The following is a 21,576-nucleotide window of genomic DNA, read 5'->3' on the forward strand; positions in this document are numbered from 1 at the left end:
GGGTGAGATAGGGAGGGTGGGAGGGAGACGCAAGAGGGAGGAGATATGGGGATATATGTATACGTATAGCTGATTCACTCTGTTAAACAGCAGCAACTAATACAATAATGTAAAGCAATAATACTCCAATAAAGATGTTTAAAAAAATTACATTTTAAGTACTGGGCATATACCCTGAGAAAACCACAATTCAAAAAGACACAGGCACCCCAATGTTCATTGCAGCACTATTTACAAAAGCCAGGTCATGGAAGCAACTGAAATGCCCATCGACAGACAAATGGATAAAGAAGATGTGGTACATATATACAATGGAATATTACTCAGCCATAAAAAGGAATGAAATTGGGTTATTTGTTGAGACATGGATGGACCTAGAGACTGTCATACGGAGTGAAGTAAGTCAGAAAGAGAAAAACAAATATCGTATATTAACACATATATGTGGAATCTAGAAAAATGGTACAGATGAACCAGTTTGCAGGGCAGAAATAGAGACAAAGATGTAGAGAACAAATGTATGGACACCAAGGGGGGAAAGCTGGGGGTGGAGGTGGTGTGATGATTGGGAGATTGGGATTGACATTTATACACTAATATGTATAAAATAGATAACTAATAAGAACCTGCTGTATAAAAATAAATAAATAAATAAAATTTAGAAAAAAGAATTACATTATAAGTTAATTTGGAAAAAATGACATCTTAAGCTACCATATTCTGACAGGAACAGGGTATTTCTCTCCATATAAGCATATACTCATGTTCCTCTGTAAACTTTTGAAGTTTTCTTCATGTAATTCCTTGTTGGTTTTAATCCTAGATATTTTATATTTTCATTGTCAATATGTCTAGGATAATTTATTCTTTTACAAATTCTAATAGGTTATTACTGGTATTTATAAAGGCTGCTTATTTTTATAAGTTTATTTAAAAATCTGCTACCTTTCAGAACTCTAATTCTAACAGGCATTCAGTTGATTCTTGAGTTTTTGAGGGAGATGATGATTTCATCTGGAAATAATTTATCTTGTGTGACGTTTTGATGTTGAGATTTTAGCTTTGTAGATAGTGAAAATATGCTGATGTATTTTCTTTTTCTGATTTCTTCCAAGCATAGACAATGTCTCCACCCCCCATTCACAGTTTCATTATAATTTTTCCAGTTTTAGTTTGTAATTTTAGTGTTTTATTTAAAATTCTTGGAACCAAGTAGAATTTATTCTGATACATGATATAAAATGAGTGTATAAACAAACTTTTCCCCCAAAAGACTAACATTACTGCTCATTCTCTACTTTCTTATTGATTTACAGTTCTTCCTTTATATAATAAAGAATAAGCTATGTAGTCTGTTTCATGGATCTACTTTCCTAAATGTAAGCAAAATAGAATCCATGCTAATGATTATAGATTTTTGTCATGTTTCCATATGTGGTTGGGCTAGATTCAATATTTTTTCCAGCAATTCCTTTCACATTTTCCCATTAATTCTTCCCAATGGGCTTTACAATTATTTTATGTTAACCAAATTCTTTTAGAACTTCAAGTTACATTGAACGTTGCATTAAACATAAACCAAAAGGCAGAACTGATATCCTAATTATTCTTACCATCCAGCAGTGCTGTTTCCCCATGTTTATTTAAATTTCCTTTTATATTTATCAATATTTCATAATTCTCATTCAATAAGTATCCTGTTAGGATTACTCCTGTGTATTTTCTATTTGTATGTGTGTGTGTGTGATTTGTGAAACGTGAATATTAAAAATTAAGGATTTACATTCATTCCTTTGATAAATTTTACTTCCTTAGTAAAAGTAATAAGTATATGAAAGATGTAAAAGGTGTATAAAGTACCAAGATTTTTAAATGACATACCAGGTGATGGAGATATGATATAGTCTCCTACAAATTTATTTTCAGAAAGATCTCCTTTTATTTCAGTCTTTTTAAACAATGTTTCAAAGTGAAAACGAAGAGGCACATCTAGAAAAATAAAGCAAAAAAAAAGTATTTTCAGTGAAATCACTCTTTAGAGACTCCAATATTAAGACTTAGAAAAATAAGCCAAAGCTTGAAAAGTCATAACTATTAGAAGTGGCAAACTATTCTTTCCAAGCGTGTTGTTAGCAGTATTTTGGAAATTACTGATTATATGTAAAATAAACACTAACAATGAACAATTTCATAAACTAAAATAGTACATAAGATGAACAAATATAAATATTAAATACTATTTGCAGATGAAACAAATGCTCCCAAAAGGTCTTTAATAAAATATACAGCCAAACCTGCCTGACTCTAAATCCATTCCACCCCACCCCTACAAACTCTGCATTTGAAATAAAGTTTCCAAAAGACATAATTACACGATTTTAATTACTTGAGGGAAAAACCACTATAATTCAGATGCAACCTTTTATGAAAATGCTGTTTCACATTCCCTTAGTTTACTAGTATTATGAATCACAAAATGAAATCTACTTTTACAAAGATCAAAATGTATTGACCAACTAGTTCTCTTCTTTTAAACAGAGACTTAGGAGAGTCATTCAATTCACTATGTTTATATTCCATACTCAAAACCAAAAGAGGAGCTAAATAAATAAAACAGATGTGCTTCACATTTATTAACTAAAGGGTGTTTTCTTCAATCAACAATGCAAAAACAATCATTTTTAAAAGCATTCAACAGAGACACCTAAACTTTTTCCTAAGAAACATAAAGAAATATTTTATAAAGCAGTTGATTTATTCAAAGTTTTGCTACAGAAAGAAGGTATTCATTTTTTTTTTTTAGGTATTCATTTTTAAGAAAACTAATTATGAATGCATAAATCAGGATAGACCCAGGAAGGGTCTCAATTTTAAACAAGCATCTCTCCATCAAAAGATGTATTTTAATGGCAGATCCATACTCAAGTGTGGAAAAATATGCACACAAAAAAATGGGTTCATAAGTATCACTTGGAGACTCTCCCAAGGGTCAGATGTAAGATGGATTTCACGCTATCACTATACTATGACCATAAGAAAACTATATGACAAAATGAAAATAAGAATATAAATTAAATATGCTACTTAAACATTCAGGATTCTGATATTTCCAATTATCAAAACATAAGTTTTTCCAAAGAAATATCACTTAACTTTTATATGGAGTATCGCCTATTCTACCACTGCTCTTCTTGAGTTGTGGGAAAACAAGACATAACTAGGGAAGGCGCTTGGTCTACCCATATACCTTCCTTAGAACCCACACTGTGACCTGTGGGCTTTTTATTAAAATTTCATAACACTTTATTACACTTATTAGTTGATATTTCAGTTGTCAAACTAGAATGCAAGTACCTTGAGGGATTTATTTGTATTTATACTCCTACCACCTACTTAGTACGTAGTATACAGCAGGTATTCTGATTTTTATTAAATGAACACAAGAAGAAATGGATAACCCTAAGTGGTAGGTAAGGAAGTTAATCTTAACTTATTAGACGTGACATAGAAGGATGAAAGATTATTTATGCCAGCTCTTAGATTTTTGTTATCAGAGAAACAAATTTACTAATAAGAAAACAGAAAGGCAGTAAAGCGTATGGTTAGGAGTGTGGCTCTGGAGAATGACCACCTCAGATCAAATCCTGTCTCCATCATTTACTAGCTGTGTACAACGGATGAGTAATTTAACATCTCTAAGCCTCAATGTTCTTATATGTAAGATAAAGAGGACAACAATATCTATCCTCATGGCGTTGCTGCAAGCATCAAACAAGAAAATATAATGTGCTTATAGGACCCAGTGTATGCTAAGACCAAATGTTAGCTGTTATTGTTATATATATTATTTTTTCTTTCTATTATTAAGGCTTCCTCAAGAATGGAGTAAAATAGTTCCCACCAGGAACTTATTTCAAAGTATGGTGTGTAGCTAAGAAACCACTGTAATACTGGTAAAAACCAAACTAAGATTCACAGTAGGAACAGGTACAAGAAATAGTACTTTACAAAGAGGAGCAGTCCCTGGATGATTCGAACCAAAAGCTGAAAAGGAAACAAAAGCCCATTGGAGATATCTTCCCATAAAGAGAGGAACCTGAGATAACCAGTGTGAAGAATGTTTCCTTTTTCACCCTAAATATTTAATTCAGTTCCAATGTAGGTAAGATTGGGAACATCTGAACAGAAGACAAGAACTGGAAAGAAACTTAAAGCCATCTTAGGGATATAGGGATGCAATGCCTCATCTGTTCGGTTGTATATTACAGATATTTTTGAGGTTCAAAAGTTGACTATGTCTAAAGATTGACAATTTTCTTCTCTCAGAGAAATTCACTGCTGATTACAGATGGAGGAATACTACATGGCAGGGTAGAGAAAACTCCATTCAAAACAACACATTAGAAAAAGAACCCTGACTTAACTGAGAAACATTTCAACAGCATAGCCATGTTATCAATAAAATGCTAAAAATTTAACATCAAAAGGAGATCAAAAGCGAAGAATTTCCCAAAGTAAGTCAAAATGGTTTCCAAGGAATTAAAAAACCGACCTAAAGAAAGAACATTAGTTCAGCATGTGACTAGATTAATTTCTCTATGAAAACTGTTTAGCTCTAATATCCAGTGACAACTGATAAAAGTTTATCAGATTCCTTGTATTTACAGGATTAGATTTCACCATAAAAAATTCAGTTACTTAGAAAATTTTTAAAACGAATCTTAGGGCTTCCCTGGTGGTGCAGTGGTTGAGAGTCCGCCTGCCGATGCAGGGGACGTGGGTTCGTGCCCCGGTCCGGGAAGATCCCACGTGCCGCGGAGCGGCTGGGCCCGTGAGCCATGGCCGCTGAGCCTGCACGTCCGGAGCCTGTGCTCCGCAACGGGAGAGGCCACAACAGTGAGAGGCCCGCGTACCGCGAAAACAAAAAAAAACAAAAAAAAAGGAATCTTACCTGATGGCAATGATAGAACGGAATGGAAAGCAGAATCTAACTCTGATACATGTTCTGTTAATATTTGAGACTTTGAATTGTGTTCACAGCTGCTCCAAATTGAAGATGATTGCAGGCAAGGCATTTGTGTAGTATTTAAAAACCTTGTTTCTTTTGAAGGCAAAGTCTGCAAGGAAAAAAAAATAAAGACTTCATTTTTGTTGAAAAGCTAATCAGAGAGAATATAACAGTTATAGTACAGTATCTGAATGACACCAGCAAGAAGTCCTGGATTACTAAATCACCTTGGGGAGAGTGCTTTACAATGACCTAGACTAAGTGATAGAAGCAAAGATATAGAAGGCCATGAGTGTGATGAGATTTGACTAGTCCCTTTTCAGTTCTTCAAAATGAAGAGCAAAGTCTGTGAAAATGGGTCTTTCTCCCATCTTAAGAAATCACAAAAAAGAGAAATGAGTTTGAACAACTTTAGGTCACAAGAAAATGGTTACACTCCAGATTAGTGAAAAATATGACAGTGAGCAGGTACTATGTTATGATTAAGAACTGTGCATACAGTTGACCCTTAAACAGAGGTTTGAACTGTGCAGGTCCACTTATAAGCGGGTTTCTTTCACTAAATAGGTACTATAGTATAGTAACATGATCTGTGGTTGGCTGAATCCTCAGATGCTGAACCATAGATAGGGAGGAAGGCCAACTGACTGTAAAGTTATACATGGATTTTTTACTGAGTAGGGGTTGACACCCCTAACCCTCACCTTGTTCCAGGGTCAACTGTACTGTTTTCCTCCTTCTAATCTGTTATAACCAATGAGTGAAACTAGAGTCTGCATTAAATTATAATGTGAGACAATATCTACACTGCAATAACAGTGAAGTACTATGAAGACATATGTATCACATATTTACATTAAGTAAAATTGAATTTAAAATATTAAAAAAGATATGTATAAAATATGCAATATGTTACATGAGTTTAAGATAAAGATTTCAATCCAGAAATCTCATGAAAACCATGTTGCTAAATCAAAAAATTATGTTGCTACATTTAAAAAATACATATTCTGTTTAAATATTGGATTTTTAAATTATTTTTTTCTGGCTATAAGATTAGTATACAACCAATGTAAAAAATCTATAAAATAGAGAAAATACTTTAAAAGTTAATGGAGTTCACTTGTGTTCCTTCTGGCATTCTTACCTACACCTACAACAATAACATTAGGAGTCATTTTTTTAAATGGAAGTTATATTTAAAATGCTTATAATAACTGAGAATTTTGGATGCTATTTAAAAAAAAATATTTTATAAACTTACATTAAGTTTATCACTTTCTTGAGTTTGAGTTTCCTGGCTAACTGGCATTTTCTGTGTTTCCACAGCACCTTGGGCATAGCCACATCTGCCATAGCATTTAACTAGATTTCCTCTGGACCGTGAGCTCCTTGAAGGTTGGACTATAATTTGTTCCATCCTGTGTTCCTGGAACCTGACACAGTCCCTAACATATGGTTGAAACTTGAATGCTGACCAAATGAATTTTATCTCATTTGCTTTTAACAAATTTAAGTGAATAGAACTTTTCAAATACATGTGTGCCTGAGACTATTTCATTGGGGAAAAAATAGTCCCTGTTAATATATGCTAAAATTTATCATGTAATGACTTCTTTTTATATTCCACTGGCCAAGACTTATGTCAGCTAGTCATACCCAGCTGCAAGGAAGGCTAGGAAATGCAGTCATTATGCCGGATATCAAGTAAATTGATGATTTTATAAGAAGATATAACACGTGGTACATGATTATAAAGATGTGAGTTATTTCCAAGATTTATTCTAATGATGTTATATGTATATATCTATGGGAACAGTTGCTGTTTCTTACCTTTACAAGATGCACTGGTACTTTTGACTCACTCTAGAATTATTTGTTCTTTTGTGATGTAGTTCAAAAAGATATAAGGAACAATTATATAAAATTACAAAGAAAATGTGCTAACCTCTCTTTTTTCATGTATGGCTAGAACATTATGAATAAAAGTTGATAAAATCTGAATATTTACCATATAATTAGTTTTCTCTTGCAATTTTTCCAAATCCAGGAAACCCATTAGCCAATTTGAAACTATCCTAAATAATTATGGAGACAAGTGAGGGGCATCTAGGAAAAGGCCTTTTTTCCCCTGCAGAGAAAGTGAAGCCCAGGAGGCTGAAAAGGAATGGATGGAGAAATAAGAGAAAAACCTGGAGATTCTTGCCAATAAAAATTCAAATGTCTAGAGGGTGTGATCAACAATACCATATGCTGCATAAGATTCAAGCAAAGTAAAGCCTGAAAAGTATCCATTACATGAAACTTTAATAATGAAACATTTCATATATACAAAAGAGTATATAATTTATAAGGAAGGTACAAAATAATGTTTAAAAAGCACCTATACTCACCATCCTACTTTAAGAAACAGAACAATACCAATACCTTTGATGACTTCTCTTGCTATCCAGGCCCCATGAGCCTGTGGCAGAGATTGCTACTTTCCTCCCAATATCTGTGCTCTCCTCCTCCCTGTTCTAAAACTCCTGATTTTCAGCTGTGCACATTTCTCAAGCTTCCTTGCATCTAAAAATTACTAAATTCTAGCCAGAACACCATGAGAAGAAGTCATGTGTACAACATTTAGAAACTGACCTTAAGAAGGTCACTTAGCCCTCAATACTTCCCCCTGTGATGGTGAGCCATCACAATCTTGTGAGTGAGGGTAATGCTCAAAAGATTAAACAAAAAGGCAGCAGGAGCCTGGTTCCTAGATAACCATGTAGACCATGGTTGTCATGCCTAGAATATTTTCAGTCTGTTTCAAAACAAAGAAATAAACTTACATCTTGCTTACATCACTATTTGGGATTTCTGTCAAATGCAGCTAAACTTATACCTTAACTAATACAATGTGCCTCCTCGGTCATATTTTTCTCTCACGTTTCCACGAGTAACTGCTATCCTGAATTTTAATTTTATCATTTCCTTGTTTTTTCTTTATACTTTTTCTACAAAAGGATTTGTAATCCTATATAATTTACTATTTAAATTCATATGCTTTAAAAATGTAAATACACAGAATAATGCTAGATGTGTTTTCCTGCTTTATTACTCAATATTATGTGCATGCAATTAATCATTCTACTGTATATAAATGTCTAGATTGTTTCTAGTGTTTTACCATTATGAACAATGATAATATGGATATTATTATATTTGTCTCCTGGCACATGGGTGTAAGATATTCTCTAGAGTACACTGCTAGAAATGGAATTGCTGGGTTATACAAACGCATGAACACACATACTCAACTTCACTAGATAATATATTGTATTACTAAGTAGTTACAACTAATTTACACTCCAACAGAGCAGGTTTTAGTTCTCACTGCTTCAGATTCATACCAACAAGGGTACTGTCAGAATTCTTATTTTTGCCAATTTTAGACCATACAAATATCTCATGGTTGAAATCTGTATTGCTCTGTTTACTGTTTAAGTTGACCTCATTTTCATACCTATAATTGGCCAGTCAATTTTCCTTCTTTTGGGGAATACATGTTTTGATGATTTTTCTATTGAGATGTCTTTTTCTTATTGATTTTTAAAGTTCTCTTTATACACTCTTGAAAGTTACGAATCCTTTGTAGGTTCTATGTATTGCTCCCTGTCTGAGCTTCTCTTTGCACTTTTTTTGTGTCTTTTGATCCACAGACATTCTTAACTTAAATGTTTCCTTTATATAGTTTGCACTTCTTTGTATCTTGATGAGGAAATCTTTTGAATCTTGATGAGGAAACCCTACCTTTAAGTCATAAAGATATTCTTCCACTTTTTTTTAAAAAGAGTTTTATTGTTTTGCCTTTTGCAATAAGGTCTTTGTTTAAAATTGATTTCTTTGTGCAAGATGTGAGATAGGCATCCAAACTCTTTTTTTTTTTTTTTCTCTAAATGGATCACAATTGACTTAACGCCTTTTACTGAAAAGTGAGTTCATCCTCTCCCAACCAATCTACAATGCTGCCTGTTATATACCACATTCCATACATGTCTGGGACTGTTTCAGGGATCTCTAACACTCTACCATTTGTGTCTGTGTTAATAACCAATGCCTTAAATACTGCATCTTTTAAATAAATCTTGACATTTGATAGTGTAAGTTTCTCCACCTTGTTCTGCAGGGGTGTCTTGGCTGTTATTCTTGGTTTTCACTCCTCTGTATATTTTTTTTATTGAGGTGTAGTTGATTTATAATATTATATAAGTTTCAGATGTACAACCTAGTGATTCACACAGTTTTTAAAGACTGTACTTCATCTTCTAAATAATTTTTAAAAGCAGCTTAATTTCCATCAAAAATCTGTAGAATTTTCTTTAAAAATACACTTAATTTGTAAATCAATTGGAAGATTTTTTAAAAAACATCTTTATTGGAGTATAATTGCTTTACAATGGTGTGTTAGTTTCTGCTTTACAACAAAGTGAATCAGTTATACATATACATATGTTCCCATATCTCTTCCCTCTTGTGTCTCCCTCCCTCCCACCCTCCCTATCCCACCCCTCTAGGTGGTCACAAACAACCTAGCTGATCTCTCTGTGCCATGCGGCTGCTTCCCACTAGCTATCCACCCTACGTTTGGTAGTGTATATATGTCCATGCCACTCTCTCACTTCATCACAGCTTACCCTTCCCCCTCCCCATATCCTCAAGTCCATGCTCTAGTAGGTCTGTGTTTTATTCCCGTCCTACCCCTAGGCTCTTCATGACATTTTTTTTTCTTAGATTCCATATAAATGTGTTAGCATATGGTATTTGTTTTTCTCCTTCTGACTTACTTCACTCTGTATGACATACTCCAGGTCCATCCACCTCACTAAAAATAACTCAATTTCGTTTCTTTTTATGGCTGAGTAATATTCCATTGTATATATGTGCCACATCTTCTTTATCCATTCATCTGTTGATGGACACTTAGGTTGCTTCCATGTCCTGGCTATTGTAAATAGTGCTGCAATGAACATTGTGGTACATGACTCTTCTTGAATTATGGTTTTCTCAGGGTATATGCCCAGTAGTGGGATTTCTGGGTCGTTTGGTAGTTCTATTTGTAGTTTTATAAGGAACCTCCATACTGTTCTCCATAGTGGCTGTATCAATTTACATTCCCACCAGCAGTGCAAGAGTGTTCCCTTTTCTCCACACCCTCTCCAGCATTTATTGTTTCTAGATTTTTTGATGATGGCCATTCTGACCAGTGTGAGATGATATCTCCAATTGGAAGATTTTTGAGATTTAAAAAATTTTGGTATGATTAAAGGTCATCCATCCATGAATATGGTGTATCTCTTCATTTATTTAGGCCTTTAATTTCTTTCAATAAAACTTTGTAAATTTCTTCTCTAAAAGTCTTCACATATTTTGTTAGATGTATTCCTAGGTACCATAATATTTATTGTTTCAGGTAAAAGGAATTTAAAAATACAATTGGCATATACTGAACATGTCCCACAACTCTGCTAAACTTTCTTATTCAAATAATATTATGTGTTGTTTCTTTTAGTTTTCTATTAACCAAACATATTATCTAAAAGTCATGACAGTTTAGTTTCTCTCATTCAGTCCTAAAACCTTAATTTATTATTATTTATAAGTTTCCAACCATGCTAGATAGGCTCACCAGTTCAATAATGAATAGAAATGACCAAAGGACATATTGTTTTGTCCCTTCTTATAAAGGAAATGCTTTAAATTTTTTATAATTAAGAATAATAAGGGTTAAGAATGATTGTAGTTTTTTTGGTATATTCTTTATCAGGATATATGCCTACTTTGCCAAAAGTATTCTTTTAAGTATGTTGAACTTAATCATACACCTTTTGTGAACCTATTGAAATGATTACTTGGCTTTTCTTCTTTAATCTAATTATGTGGTTATTACATTAACAAATTTTTAAATGTCAAAGCAACCTTCAATTCTTCTTGAGGAAAATGCTAGGGGTTTATCAATTTCTTTGCAAAGAACCAGCAACTAGATTTATTTTCTATATTGTATCAATATATGGAAATTTATTGCATATGTATGTTTCTATGTTTCACTGATTCCTATTGTTTATTAGGATCGATATTTTGTCATATTTTTCCCCTCAGTTAACTTAAACTTATACATTCTTTTCTATTCTTTTAGTGGTTTTCCTAGAAATTACAATGAATCCTTAACTTATGGCTTTTAGAGTATAAAACAAATTATTCCTTTTACCACTTCCCTGAAAACAATGGGACATTAGAAGACTTTAACTCCATTTACTCTCCTCTTTCTTTGTTATGGTTGTAAGGCATATTAATTATTTTCATTGTCAACATTTAAATTACCCATATATTTATTTTTTCCATTGTTCTTAGCTTCTTTCTACAATTCTGTTTCCATCTGGAATCATGTTCCTTCTCCCTTTGCTATTATTATTAGTGTAGATTTGCTGTCAACAAATTCTTTCCATTTTTATTTATCTGAAACCTTTGTATATCATCATTTTGAAGGATATTTTTGTGGATATAGAATTCTAGCATTTTTTTTTCTTTCAGCATTTTAAGAATATTTGCATTTTTATCTGGTTTCCATTGTTTCTATTGAGTAGTTAAGTCTTATGGTTGCCCTCGTTTGAAGGTAATGTGTCTTTTTTACCCTGACTGCTTTTAATATTTTCCGTGTCTTCACTTTTTAGCAGGCTTGCTATAATATGTCTTGATGTAATTTCTATGTATTTGTTATTTTTGAGGTTCACATAACTTCTTGAACCTATGGGTTGATGTCCTGTTTTAGTTTAGGAAATACTCTCTATTATTATCTGTTCAAATGTTATTTCTGTCCTATTCTTTCTTCTAGAGTCTAATAACATATATGGTTAATTTTTTTCACTGATTTACAGTTCTCTAATTCTGTTTCTGTATTTTTAAAATTCCGTTTTATCTCTGTGCTTCTACTTGAGTATTTTATATTAATGTCTTTTAGTTCATTAATCATATCTTATGCTTCATCTAATTTGTAGTTAAACTCATCATCTGGCAAAGTATTAATTTCACATGTTATATTTTGAGTTTGAGAATGTTCATATGACTCTTTTAAAAAATAGATTCCAAATATCTGGTAAAATAATCTGGTTTCTTCCACTTGTCCTCTATTTTTATTTTGTTTATGGCTGTGTTGGGTCTTCGTTTCTGTGCAAGGGCTTTCTCTAGTTGTGGCAAGCGGGGGCCACTCTTCATTATGGTGCATGGGCCTCTCACTGTCACGGCCTCTCCTGTTGTGGAGCACAGGCTCCAGACGTGCAGTCTCAGTAATTGTGGCTCATAGCCCTAGCTGCTCTATGGCATGTGGGATCTTCCCAGACCAGGGCTCGAACCCGTGTCCCCTGAATTGGCAGGCAGATTCTCAACCACTGCGCCACCAGGGAAGCCCCCTGTTCTCTATTTTTTCAACATATTAATCACAGCCATTTAAAATATCTTGGCTATTAAATCCAATTATCAGGGCTTCCCTGGTGGCGCAGTGGTTGAGAATCCGCCTGCCGATGCAGGGGTCACGGGTTCGTGACCTGGTCCGGGAAGATCCCACATGCCGCGGAGCAACTAAGCGCGTGAGCCGTGGTCGCTGCGCCTGCGCGTCCGGAGCCTGTGCTCCGCAACGGGAGAGGCCACAGCAGTGAGAGGCCCGCATACAGAAAAAAAAAAAAAAAAAAAAAAAAAAAATCCAATTATCAGAATCACTTGATGGTTTGTCACTATCGTCTGTTTTTCTCTCTTGAAGGCTGGTCATATGGTCCTGTCTTTTGGGATGCCTAGTAATTTTTGATTGATTGCCAGATCATATTTTTAAAAAAATAATAAAGGCTCCAAATGATATAATCTTTCTCCATAGAGGGTTCTCTTTCCCTACTGCTAAGCAGATAAACTGCAGGTTTCTCTCCTTTCATCTATTCAGGGAGTGCACTCAGTTAAGCTTGGGTTACCACCCTATTGTGGTTTTCTATATCTGATTTGTTCCTGGCCCTTCAAGGTTTTCAGCTAAGTGTTTGGTCTATTTTACAGAATTTCCCCTGATCATTCAGACCTTAAGAAAAAAAAATCTTAAGAGTATACTGAGGAGTGCCACACTGCTTTAAAGGGGTTTTTGTCATTGATGTTTTTCTTAAGCCTCCTATTCTCTGAAGCCCAGGTATTTAGCAAATGTTATGACGAAAACATTGGTCAAAAATGCTCTGAAGTGAAAAATGACCATGTGCTTCAGGTCTCCCAAAACACAGCCAACAATATCCCCCATACCTATCATCTATTAGCATCTGAACCAAATTTGAAAATTTCTGCCAAAGCTCCAGGGCAAAAGTGGTTGCAGAAGCCAGCTATTCTAGGTGTTTCCCTCTCTGAAGACATATGCGACATCTTATCCTCTAACCTTTATATTTATTCATTTCTCTTCATATCGTCCAATTCTTTTTTCTCTCTGTATTTCATTTTGCATAATTTCATTCAGATCTATTTTCTAACTGCCAATTCTATTTAGTTTTATCTACCTATTTCTTAATCATATTACTAATTTTCTGATTTATTTTCCTTAAACATATAAACTTACTTAATTTTGCATTCTGTATATGATAACTGCAGTAGCTGAAGTTATTTTTGTAAGGATGTGTGTGTGTGGGGGTGGGAGTTTGTTTTTGCTGACTTTCCTGATGTTGCTTTGTTGCTGTGTTTATTTATTTATTTTTTTGCAGTACGTGGGCCTCTCACTGTTGTGGCCTCTCCCATTGCGGAGCACAGGCTCCGGACGCACAGGCTCAGTGGCCATGGCTTGCGGGCCCAGCCACTCCGCGGCATGTGGGATCTTCCTGGTTTTGGGGCACAAACCCGTGTCCCCCTGCATCAGCAGGCGGACTCTCAACCACTGCGCCACCAGGGAAGCCCCCCTGTGTCTGTTTTCATATTTTTTTAAAATTAGGAATTCACATTTATTGAAATTTTATTCAGGGGAATCCTGGAAAGTTTCTATTGAGAGTTCATTCCCCTAGAAAGGATATACATTTATTTCTGCCAGCCATCTGGAACACCAGCTAACCATTTAAAAATGCAATTCTTGTCTTTTTAAAAAAAATTAATTACTTAATTTGTTTGTTTATTTCTGGCTGTGTTGGGTCTTCATTGCTGTGCATGGGCTTTCTCTAGTTGCTGCAAGCAGGGCCTACTCTTTGTTGCGGTGCATGGGCTTCTCATTTTCGTGGCCTCTCCTGTTGTGGAGCACGGGCTCCAGGAGCGTGGGCTTCAGTAGTTGTGGCATGTGGGCTCAGTAGTTGTGGCTCGCAGGCTCTAAAGGGCAGGCTCAGTAGCCGTGGCACACAGGTTCAGCCACTCTGCAGCATGTGGGCATCTTCCTGGGCCAGGGCTCAAACCCGTGGTCCCCGCATTGGCAGCCAGATTCTTAACCACTGCACCACCAGGGAAGCCTGCAATTCTTGCCTTTTTAAGTAAAACTCTTAGGTAGAATGATTTCAGACTTTCAATATGTAAAAGGCCTGACTTGTCATTACAAATTCTATGCAGAAAATCTATTTTCCATTTTTCAGCCAGAGTCGAAGGCAAAGAAAGGCAAGTTCTTTGCATCACTGTTCAGCAGGTCTGAGTTCTAGTTCATGCACTCACAAAGTGAGTAGCATTGAAGGCTCTTGGTTATGCAGGATTTCTTAATATGTCTCCTCACATCTCCCAGATTCTAGGCTTTGTCTCCAGTCTCTATCAAGACTATTAAACAAAAATTTCTACTCCTCTTTCTCTTTTCTTTCCTTCCTTTTTAATTCTGAGGATTTCCATTTTTTGAGCCAGGTTAGGCATCCACTGTAAAAAATATTCTTATGACATAATCACCTCTGCCTCCTTCACAGCCCTTAACAGAGTACCTTTACACACAGTAGACATTCAGAAATTATTTGTTGAAAGAAGGAGGGAATAATAAGCAAACTTAATTCAAAAGACCAACTTAATTGTGAATTTAATTTCACTAAGCTTAGCAAAAAGTTTAAAGCAATTTCCTCAAATGCAATTTCTCAATGGAAAAAGATAGTTTTTAAAATAAACTTTTAGATTCTCTAAAAGCCCAGCAAAAGTGAGGTAACCCTTTTTCTATAGTTTTATAGCAGTAATGAATTTTTCCATTAAAATTGGTTAAAGGAGTAGTCATAATATACATTGTATCATTTACAACAAAGAAAAGAAATTTGTGTAGCATTTTTTCAACTCATGATGTAGTCGATACCTTTCATTAAATTGTTCACTTTTTCATAAGCAATATATTTTTACTTTATATGAAAATGTCTTGCATACTTTAACAAATGATAATAAAGTTATTTAAAATTCAAAAAAAATTCTTTATACTTTACATTTAATACTTTGTATCCAGAAGCTTTCCTAAGATATTTATCCCACCACATTACTGGAATCAAAAGTTCAGCATTGGATCTGGCTAAGTGACCTAATTAAAAAGTCACTTTGACCTTTAAAAACTGTTTTAATAAAATGCTTTTGTTGGACACCATACTACAGCAGGGTGAAGAGTAAAATAACATTATGACATTGCAGTGCTTCTCAGGGAACCCAACATGTAACAGAGATAAATACAGGCACTTTCAATTTTGTTGTGGAGGAGAGATTAAGCAATAGCTAAATGGGATATGTTATTAAGAAATCAGTTTTGAAAGTAGAAAAAGCAATTCCATTTCTGTCCATGAAGTAATAAACAAATGGGACCTAATTAAACTTAAAAGCTTTTGCACAGCAAAGGAAACCACTGACAAAATGAAAAGACAACCTACCAGTGAATAGGAGAAAATATTTGCAAATGATATGACTGATAAGGGGTTAATATCCAAAATTTATAAACCACTCATACAATGCAACAGCAAAAAAATAAACAACCCAATCAAACAATGGGCAGAAGACCTAAATAGACATTTTTCCAAAGAAGACATACAGATGGCTATAGGCACATGAAAAAATGCTCATCACTAATCATCAGAGAAATACAAATCAAAACCACAATGAGATATCCCCTCACACCTGTCAGAAAGGCCACAGAGTCTACAAATAACAAATGTTGGTGAGGATGTGGAGGAAATGGAACACTTGCACACTGTTGGTGGGACTGTAAACTGGTACAGGCACTATGGAAAACGGTATGGTGTTTCTTAAAAAAACTAAAGATACAACTACCATATGATCCAGCAATTCCACTAGTGGTTACCAGTGGGGAGAGGGAAGGAAGTAGGGGTGAGATAGGGGTATGGGATTAAGAGACAAACTACTGTGTATAGAATAAATAAGCAATAACGATACAATGTACAGTACAGGGAAATATAGCCATTATCTTGTAATAATTTTGAATGGAGTATAATCTATAAAAATATTGAATAACTATCTCATACACCAGAAACTAATATAATATTGCAAATCAACTATACTTCAATTAAAAAAGAGAAGTACACCTATGGGACTTATATCAAACAACTGTTTTCAGCACTTGGACAACAGGTAGCATATGACTTATCCCTGAGAGAAGAAAAACAAATGAGATGATCTGATAAATCTACCAGCTTTTTGCACAAGGATGGGGGTCCAAGTAGAGTGTGGCAGTCTAGAAGACTTTAAGACACAGATGTTAAACTTTGGGGAGAAAAAGATGGCTACAACTTATAGAGGAGACTGCCATTAAAAAAAGGAAGCTTTTCAGAGAAAGGGCTCCAGAAATTCCATAGGGCACATTTCATTCTTTTGTCAAATAACAATCTACACATGCATAGAATGAAACAACAAAGGCCAGTCTAAGGTCATTTAATTTCAAGGGAAAGAAAAAAGGCAGGAAAAAAAAACCAAATAATATATGAGAGAAATAAAAAAACAAAATCAAAATGATAGATTTAAACCTAACTATAGGGGATTAGCTCAAAATGGCAGAGTAGAAGGATGTGTGTTCACCCCTTTTTACAAGAACACTGGTATCACACCTAACTGCTGAACAACCATTAACAAAAACCTCTCAAACATACCAAAAAAGATACCCTACATCCAAAGACAAAGGAGAAGCCACAAAGAGAGGGTAGGAGGGATGCAATTGCAATAAAATCAAATCTCATACCTGCCAGGTGGGCAACCCACAAACTGGAAAACAATTATACCACAGAAGCTCCCCCACTGGAGTGAAAGTTCTGAACCCCACATCAGGCTTCTGAACCTGGGGATCCAGCAATGGGAAAAGGAGACCACAGAGAATCTGGCTTTGAAGTCAAGTGGAATTAGATTGCAGGACTTCCACAGGTCTGGGAGAAACAGAAACTCCACTCTTGGAGGCAACACACAAAGTCTTGTGTTTACCAGGACCCAGGGGAAAAAAGCAGTGACCCCATAAGAGACTGGGCCAGACCTACCTGCTGGTATGGGAGGGTCCCCTGCAGAGGTGGGGGGTGGCTGTGGCTCACTGTGGGGACAAAGACACTGGCAGCAGCAGTTCTGGGAAGTACCAATTAGTGTAAGCCCTTCCAGCAGCCACCATTAGCCCCACCAAACAGGCTGTAGGCTCCAGTGCTGTAGGCTCAGGGCAAACAACCAACAGGGAGAGAACACAGCTCCATCCATCAGCAGAGAAGACAAGTGGATTAAAGTTTTACTGAGCATGGCCCTGCCTACCAGAGGGACAAGACCTACCTCTACCTACTACCAGTCCCTCCCATCAGGAAGCTTGCACAAGCCTCTTAAATAGTCTCATCCAGGAGAGGGCTGACAGCAGATGCAAGAAGAACTACAATCCTACAGCCTGTGGAATGAAAACCACAATCACAGAAAGTTAGACAAGATGAAATGGCAGAGGATTATGTCCCAGATGAAGGAACAACATAAAACCCCAGAAAAACAACTAAGTGAAGTGGAGATAGGAAACCTTCTGGAAAACAATTCAGAAAAATGATAGTGAAGATAATCCAGGATCTCAGAAAAAGAATGGAGGCAAGAATCAAGAAGGTGCAAGAAATGTTTAACAAAGACCTAGAAGAACTAAAGGCCAAACAAACAGAGATGAACAACACAATAACTTACATGAAAAATACACTAGAAGGTAACAACAGCAGAATAACTGAAGCAGAAGAATGGATAAGTGATCTGGAAAACAGAATGGTGGAAATTGCTGCTGCAGAACAGAATAAAGAAAAAAGAACGGAAATAAATGAAGACAGTCTAAGAGACCACTGGGACAACATTAAATGCACCAACGTTCACATTATAGAGGCCCCAGAAGGAGAAGAGAGAGAGAAAGGACCTGAGAAAATAATTGAAGAGATAATAGCTGAAAACTTGCCTAACATGGGAAAGGAAAGAGTCACCCAAGTCCAGGAAGCACAGAGTGCCAGGTAGGTTGAGCCAAGGAGAAACATGCCAAGACACAGAGTAACCAAATTGACAAAAATTAAAGACAAAAAAATATTAAAATATTTGCAAATGAATCAACGGACAAAGGATTAATCTCCAAAATATATAAACAGCTTATGCAGCTCAATATTAAAAAAACAAACAAGCCAATCCAAAAATGGGCAGAAGACCTAAACAGACATTTCTCCAAAGAAGACATACAGATGGACAAGAAGCACATGAAAAGCTGCTCAACATCACTAATTATTAGAGTAATGCAAATCAAAACTACAATGAGGTATCACCTCACATCCATTAGAATGGGCATCATCAGAAAATCTACAAACAACAAATGCTGGAGAGTATGTGGAGAAAAGGGAACCCTCTTCCACTGTTGGTGGGAATGTAAATTGATACAGCCACTATGGAGAACAGTATGGAGGTTCCTTAAAAAAACTAAAAATAGAATTACCATATGATCCAGCAATCCCACTACTGGGCATATACCAGAGAAAACCATAATTCAAAAAGACACATGAACCCCAATGTTCATTGCAGCACTATTTACAATAGACAGGTTATGGAAGGAACCTAAATGCCCATTGACAGATGAATGGATAAAGAAGTTGTGGTACAGGTCCTTGTGGGGGTGGGGCCTCTCATGGCGGTCTCTAGAGTCAATTATAGGAACCCTGAGTCTGATACTCCCAAATCATGACGGAATTGCAAGCATAGGTTGGCTGGTGATGCAAGAGTTCAGCAAAAATCAACAAAAGCATTAGATATATCATGTTCTTGGATTGGAAGAATCAACATTGTGAAAATGACTCTACTACCCAAAGCAATCTACAGATTCAATTCAATCCCTATCAAACTACCACTGGCATTTTTCACAGAACTAGAACAAAAAAATCTCACAATTTGTATGGAAACACAAAAGATCCCGAATAGCCAAAGCAATACTGAGAAAGAAAAATGGAGCTGGAGGAATCGGGCTCCCTGACTTCAGACTATACTACAAAGGTACAGTAATGAAGACAGTATGGTACTGGCAAAAAAACAGAAATATAGCTCAATGGATCAGGATAGAAAGCTCAGAGATAAACCCACGCACATATGGTCACCTTATCTTTGATAAAGGAGGAAAGAATATACAGTGGAGAAAAGACAGCCTCTTCAATAAGTGGTGCTGGGAAAACTGGACAGCTACATGTAAAAGAATGAAATTAGAACATTCCCTAACACCATACACGAAAATAAACTAAAAATCGATTAAAGACCTAAATGTAAGGCCAGAAACTCTTAGAGAAAAACGTAGGCAGAACACTCCATGACATAAAACACAGCAAGATCCTTTTTGACCCACCTCCTAGGGAAATGGAAATAAAAACAACATCATTAATCATTAGAGAAATGCAAATCAAAACTACAATGAGATATCATCTCACAACGGTCAGAAGGGCCATCATCAAAAAATCTACAAACAATAAATGTTGGAGAGGGTGTGGAGAAAAGGGAACCCTCTTGCACTGTTGTTGGGAATGTAAATTGATACAGCCACTATGGAGAACAGTATGGAGGTTCCTTAAAAAACTACAAATAGAACTACCATATGATGCAGCAATCCCACTACTGGGCATATACCCTGAGAAAACCAGAATTCAAAAAGATTCATGTACCACAATGTTCACTGCAGCTGTATTTACAATAGCCAGAACATGGAAGCAACCTAAGTGTCCATCAACAGAAGAATGGATAAAGAAGATGTGGCACACATATATACAATGGAATATTACTCAGCCATAAAAAGAAACAAGGGCTTCCCTGGTGGCGCAGTGGTTGAGAATCCACCTGCTGATGAAGGGGACATGGGTTTGTACCCTGGTCCAGGAAGATCCCACATGCTGCAGAGCGGCTGGGCCCGTGAGCCACGGCCGCTGAGCCTGCGCGTCCAGAGCCTGTGCTCCGCAATGGGAGAGGCCACAACAGTGAGAGGCCCGTGCACCACAAAAAAAAAAAAAAAAAAAGAAAGAAACGAAATTGAGTTATTTGTAGAGAGGTGGATGGACCTAGAGTCTGTCATACAGTGAAGTAAGTCAGAAAGGGAAAAACAAACACTGTATGCTAACACATATATATGGAATCTATTAAAAAAAATGGTCAAGAAGAACCTAGGTGCAAGACAGGAATAAAGACACAGATCTATTAGAGAATGGACTTCAGGATATGGGGAGGGGGAAGGGTAAGCTGGGACAAAGTGAGAGAATGGCATGGACATATATGCACTACCATATGTAAAATAGATAGCTAGTGGGAAGCAGCTGCATAGCACAGGGAGATCAGCTCAGTGCTTTGTGACCACCTAGGGGGTGGGATAGGGAGGGTGGGAAGGAGGGAGACACAAGAGGGAAGAGATATGGGGACATATGTATATGTATATGTATAACTGATTCACTTTGTTATAAAGAGAAACTAACACACGATTGTAAAGAATTTTACTCCATAAATATGTTTAAAAAAAAAAGTAGTTGTGGTATATATATACAATGGAATATTACTCAGCCATAAAAAGGAACAAAATTGGGTCATTTGTTGAGATGTGGATGGATCTAGAGACTGTCATACAGAGTGAAGTTAAGTCAGAAAGAGAATAACAAATATCGTATATTAATGCATATATGTGGAACCTAGAAAAATGGTACAGATGAACTGGTTTTCAGGGCAGAAATTGAGACACAGATGTAGAGAACAAACATACGAACACCAAGGGGGGAAAGGGGCCGGGGGTGGTGGTGGTGGTGTGATGAATTGGGCTATTGGGATTGACATGTATACACTGATGTGTATAAAAATGATGACTAATAAGAACCTACTGTACAAAAAAGTAAATAAAAATTTTTTAAAAAAGCAACAAGGGAAAAATGACAAATAATATATAAGGGAATTCCCATAATGTTATCAGCTGATTTCTCAGCAGAAACTCTGCCTGCATGAAGGGAGTGGCACGATATATTTAAAGTGATGAAAGGGAGGAACCTACAACCAAGAATACTCTACCCAGCAAGGCTCTCATTCAGATTTGACAGAAAAATCAAAATCTTTACAGACAAACAAAAGCTAAGAGAATTCAGCACCACCAGACCAGC

The 21,576-nt window shown here is 36.0% G+C and overlaps 1 protein-coding gene across 9 annotated transcripts in view; it reads right to left on the reverse strand.

Annotated features, from left to right (window-relative positions):
* KANSL1L (KAT8 regulatory NSL complex subunit 1 like) overlaps window positions 1–21,576 on the reverse strand; it is a 168,186-nt gene that overhangs the window by 17,691 nt on the left and 128,919 nt on the right. For 7 of the 9 annotated variants that reach the window (XM_059053757.2, XM_059053760.2, XM_067026793.1 and 4 more), the window contains 2 exons: window positions 4,952–5,117; window positions 1,882–1,989 (listed from right to left, as the gene is read on the reverse strand). In XM_059053757.2, the coding sequence (XP_058909740.1) occupies window positions 1,882–1,989; window positions 4,952–5,117 (274 nt within the window). The remainder of the gene's footprint in view (window positions 1–1,881; window positions 1,990–4,951; window positions 5,118–21,576) is intronic. The other 2 variants (XM_067026797.1, XM_067026798.1) reach the window with 1 other exon arrangement.

The sequence above is a fragment of the Kogia breviceps genome, chromosome 2, assembly GCF_026419965.1.
Source record: "Kogia breviceps isolate mKogBre1 chromosome 2, mKogBre1 haplotype 1, whole genome shotgun sequence".
NCBI classification, from domain to species: Eukaryota; Metazoa; Chordata; class Mammalia; order Artiodactyla; family Physeteridae; genus Kogia; species Kogia breviceps.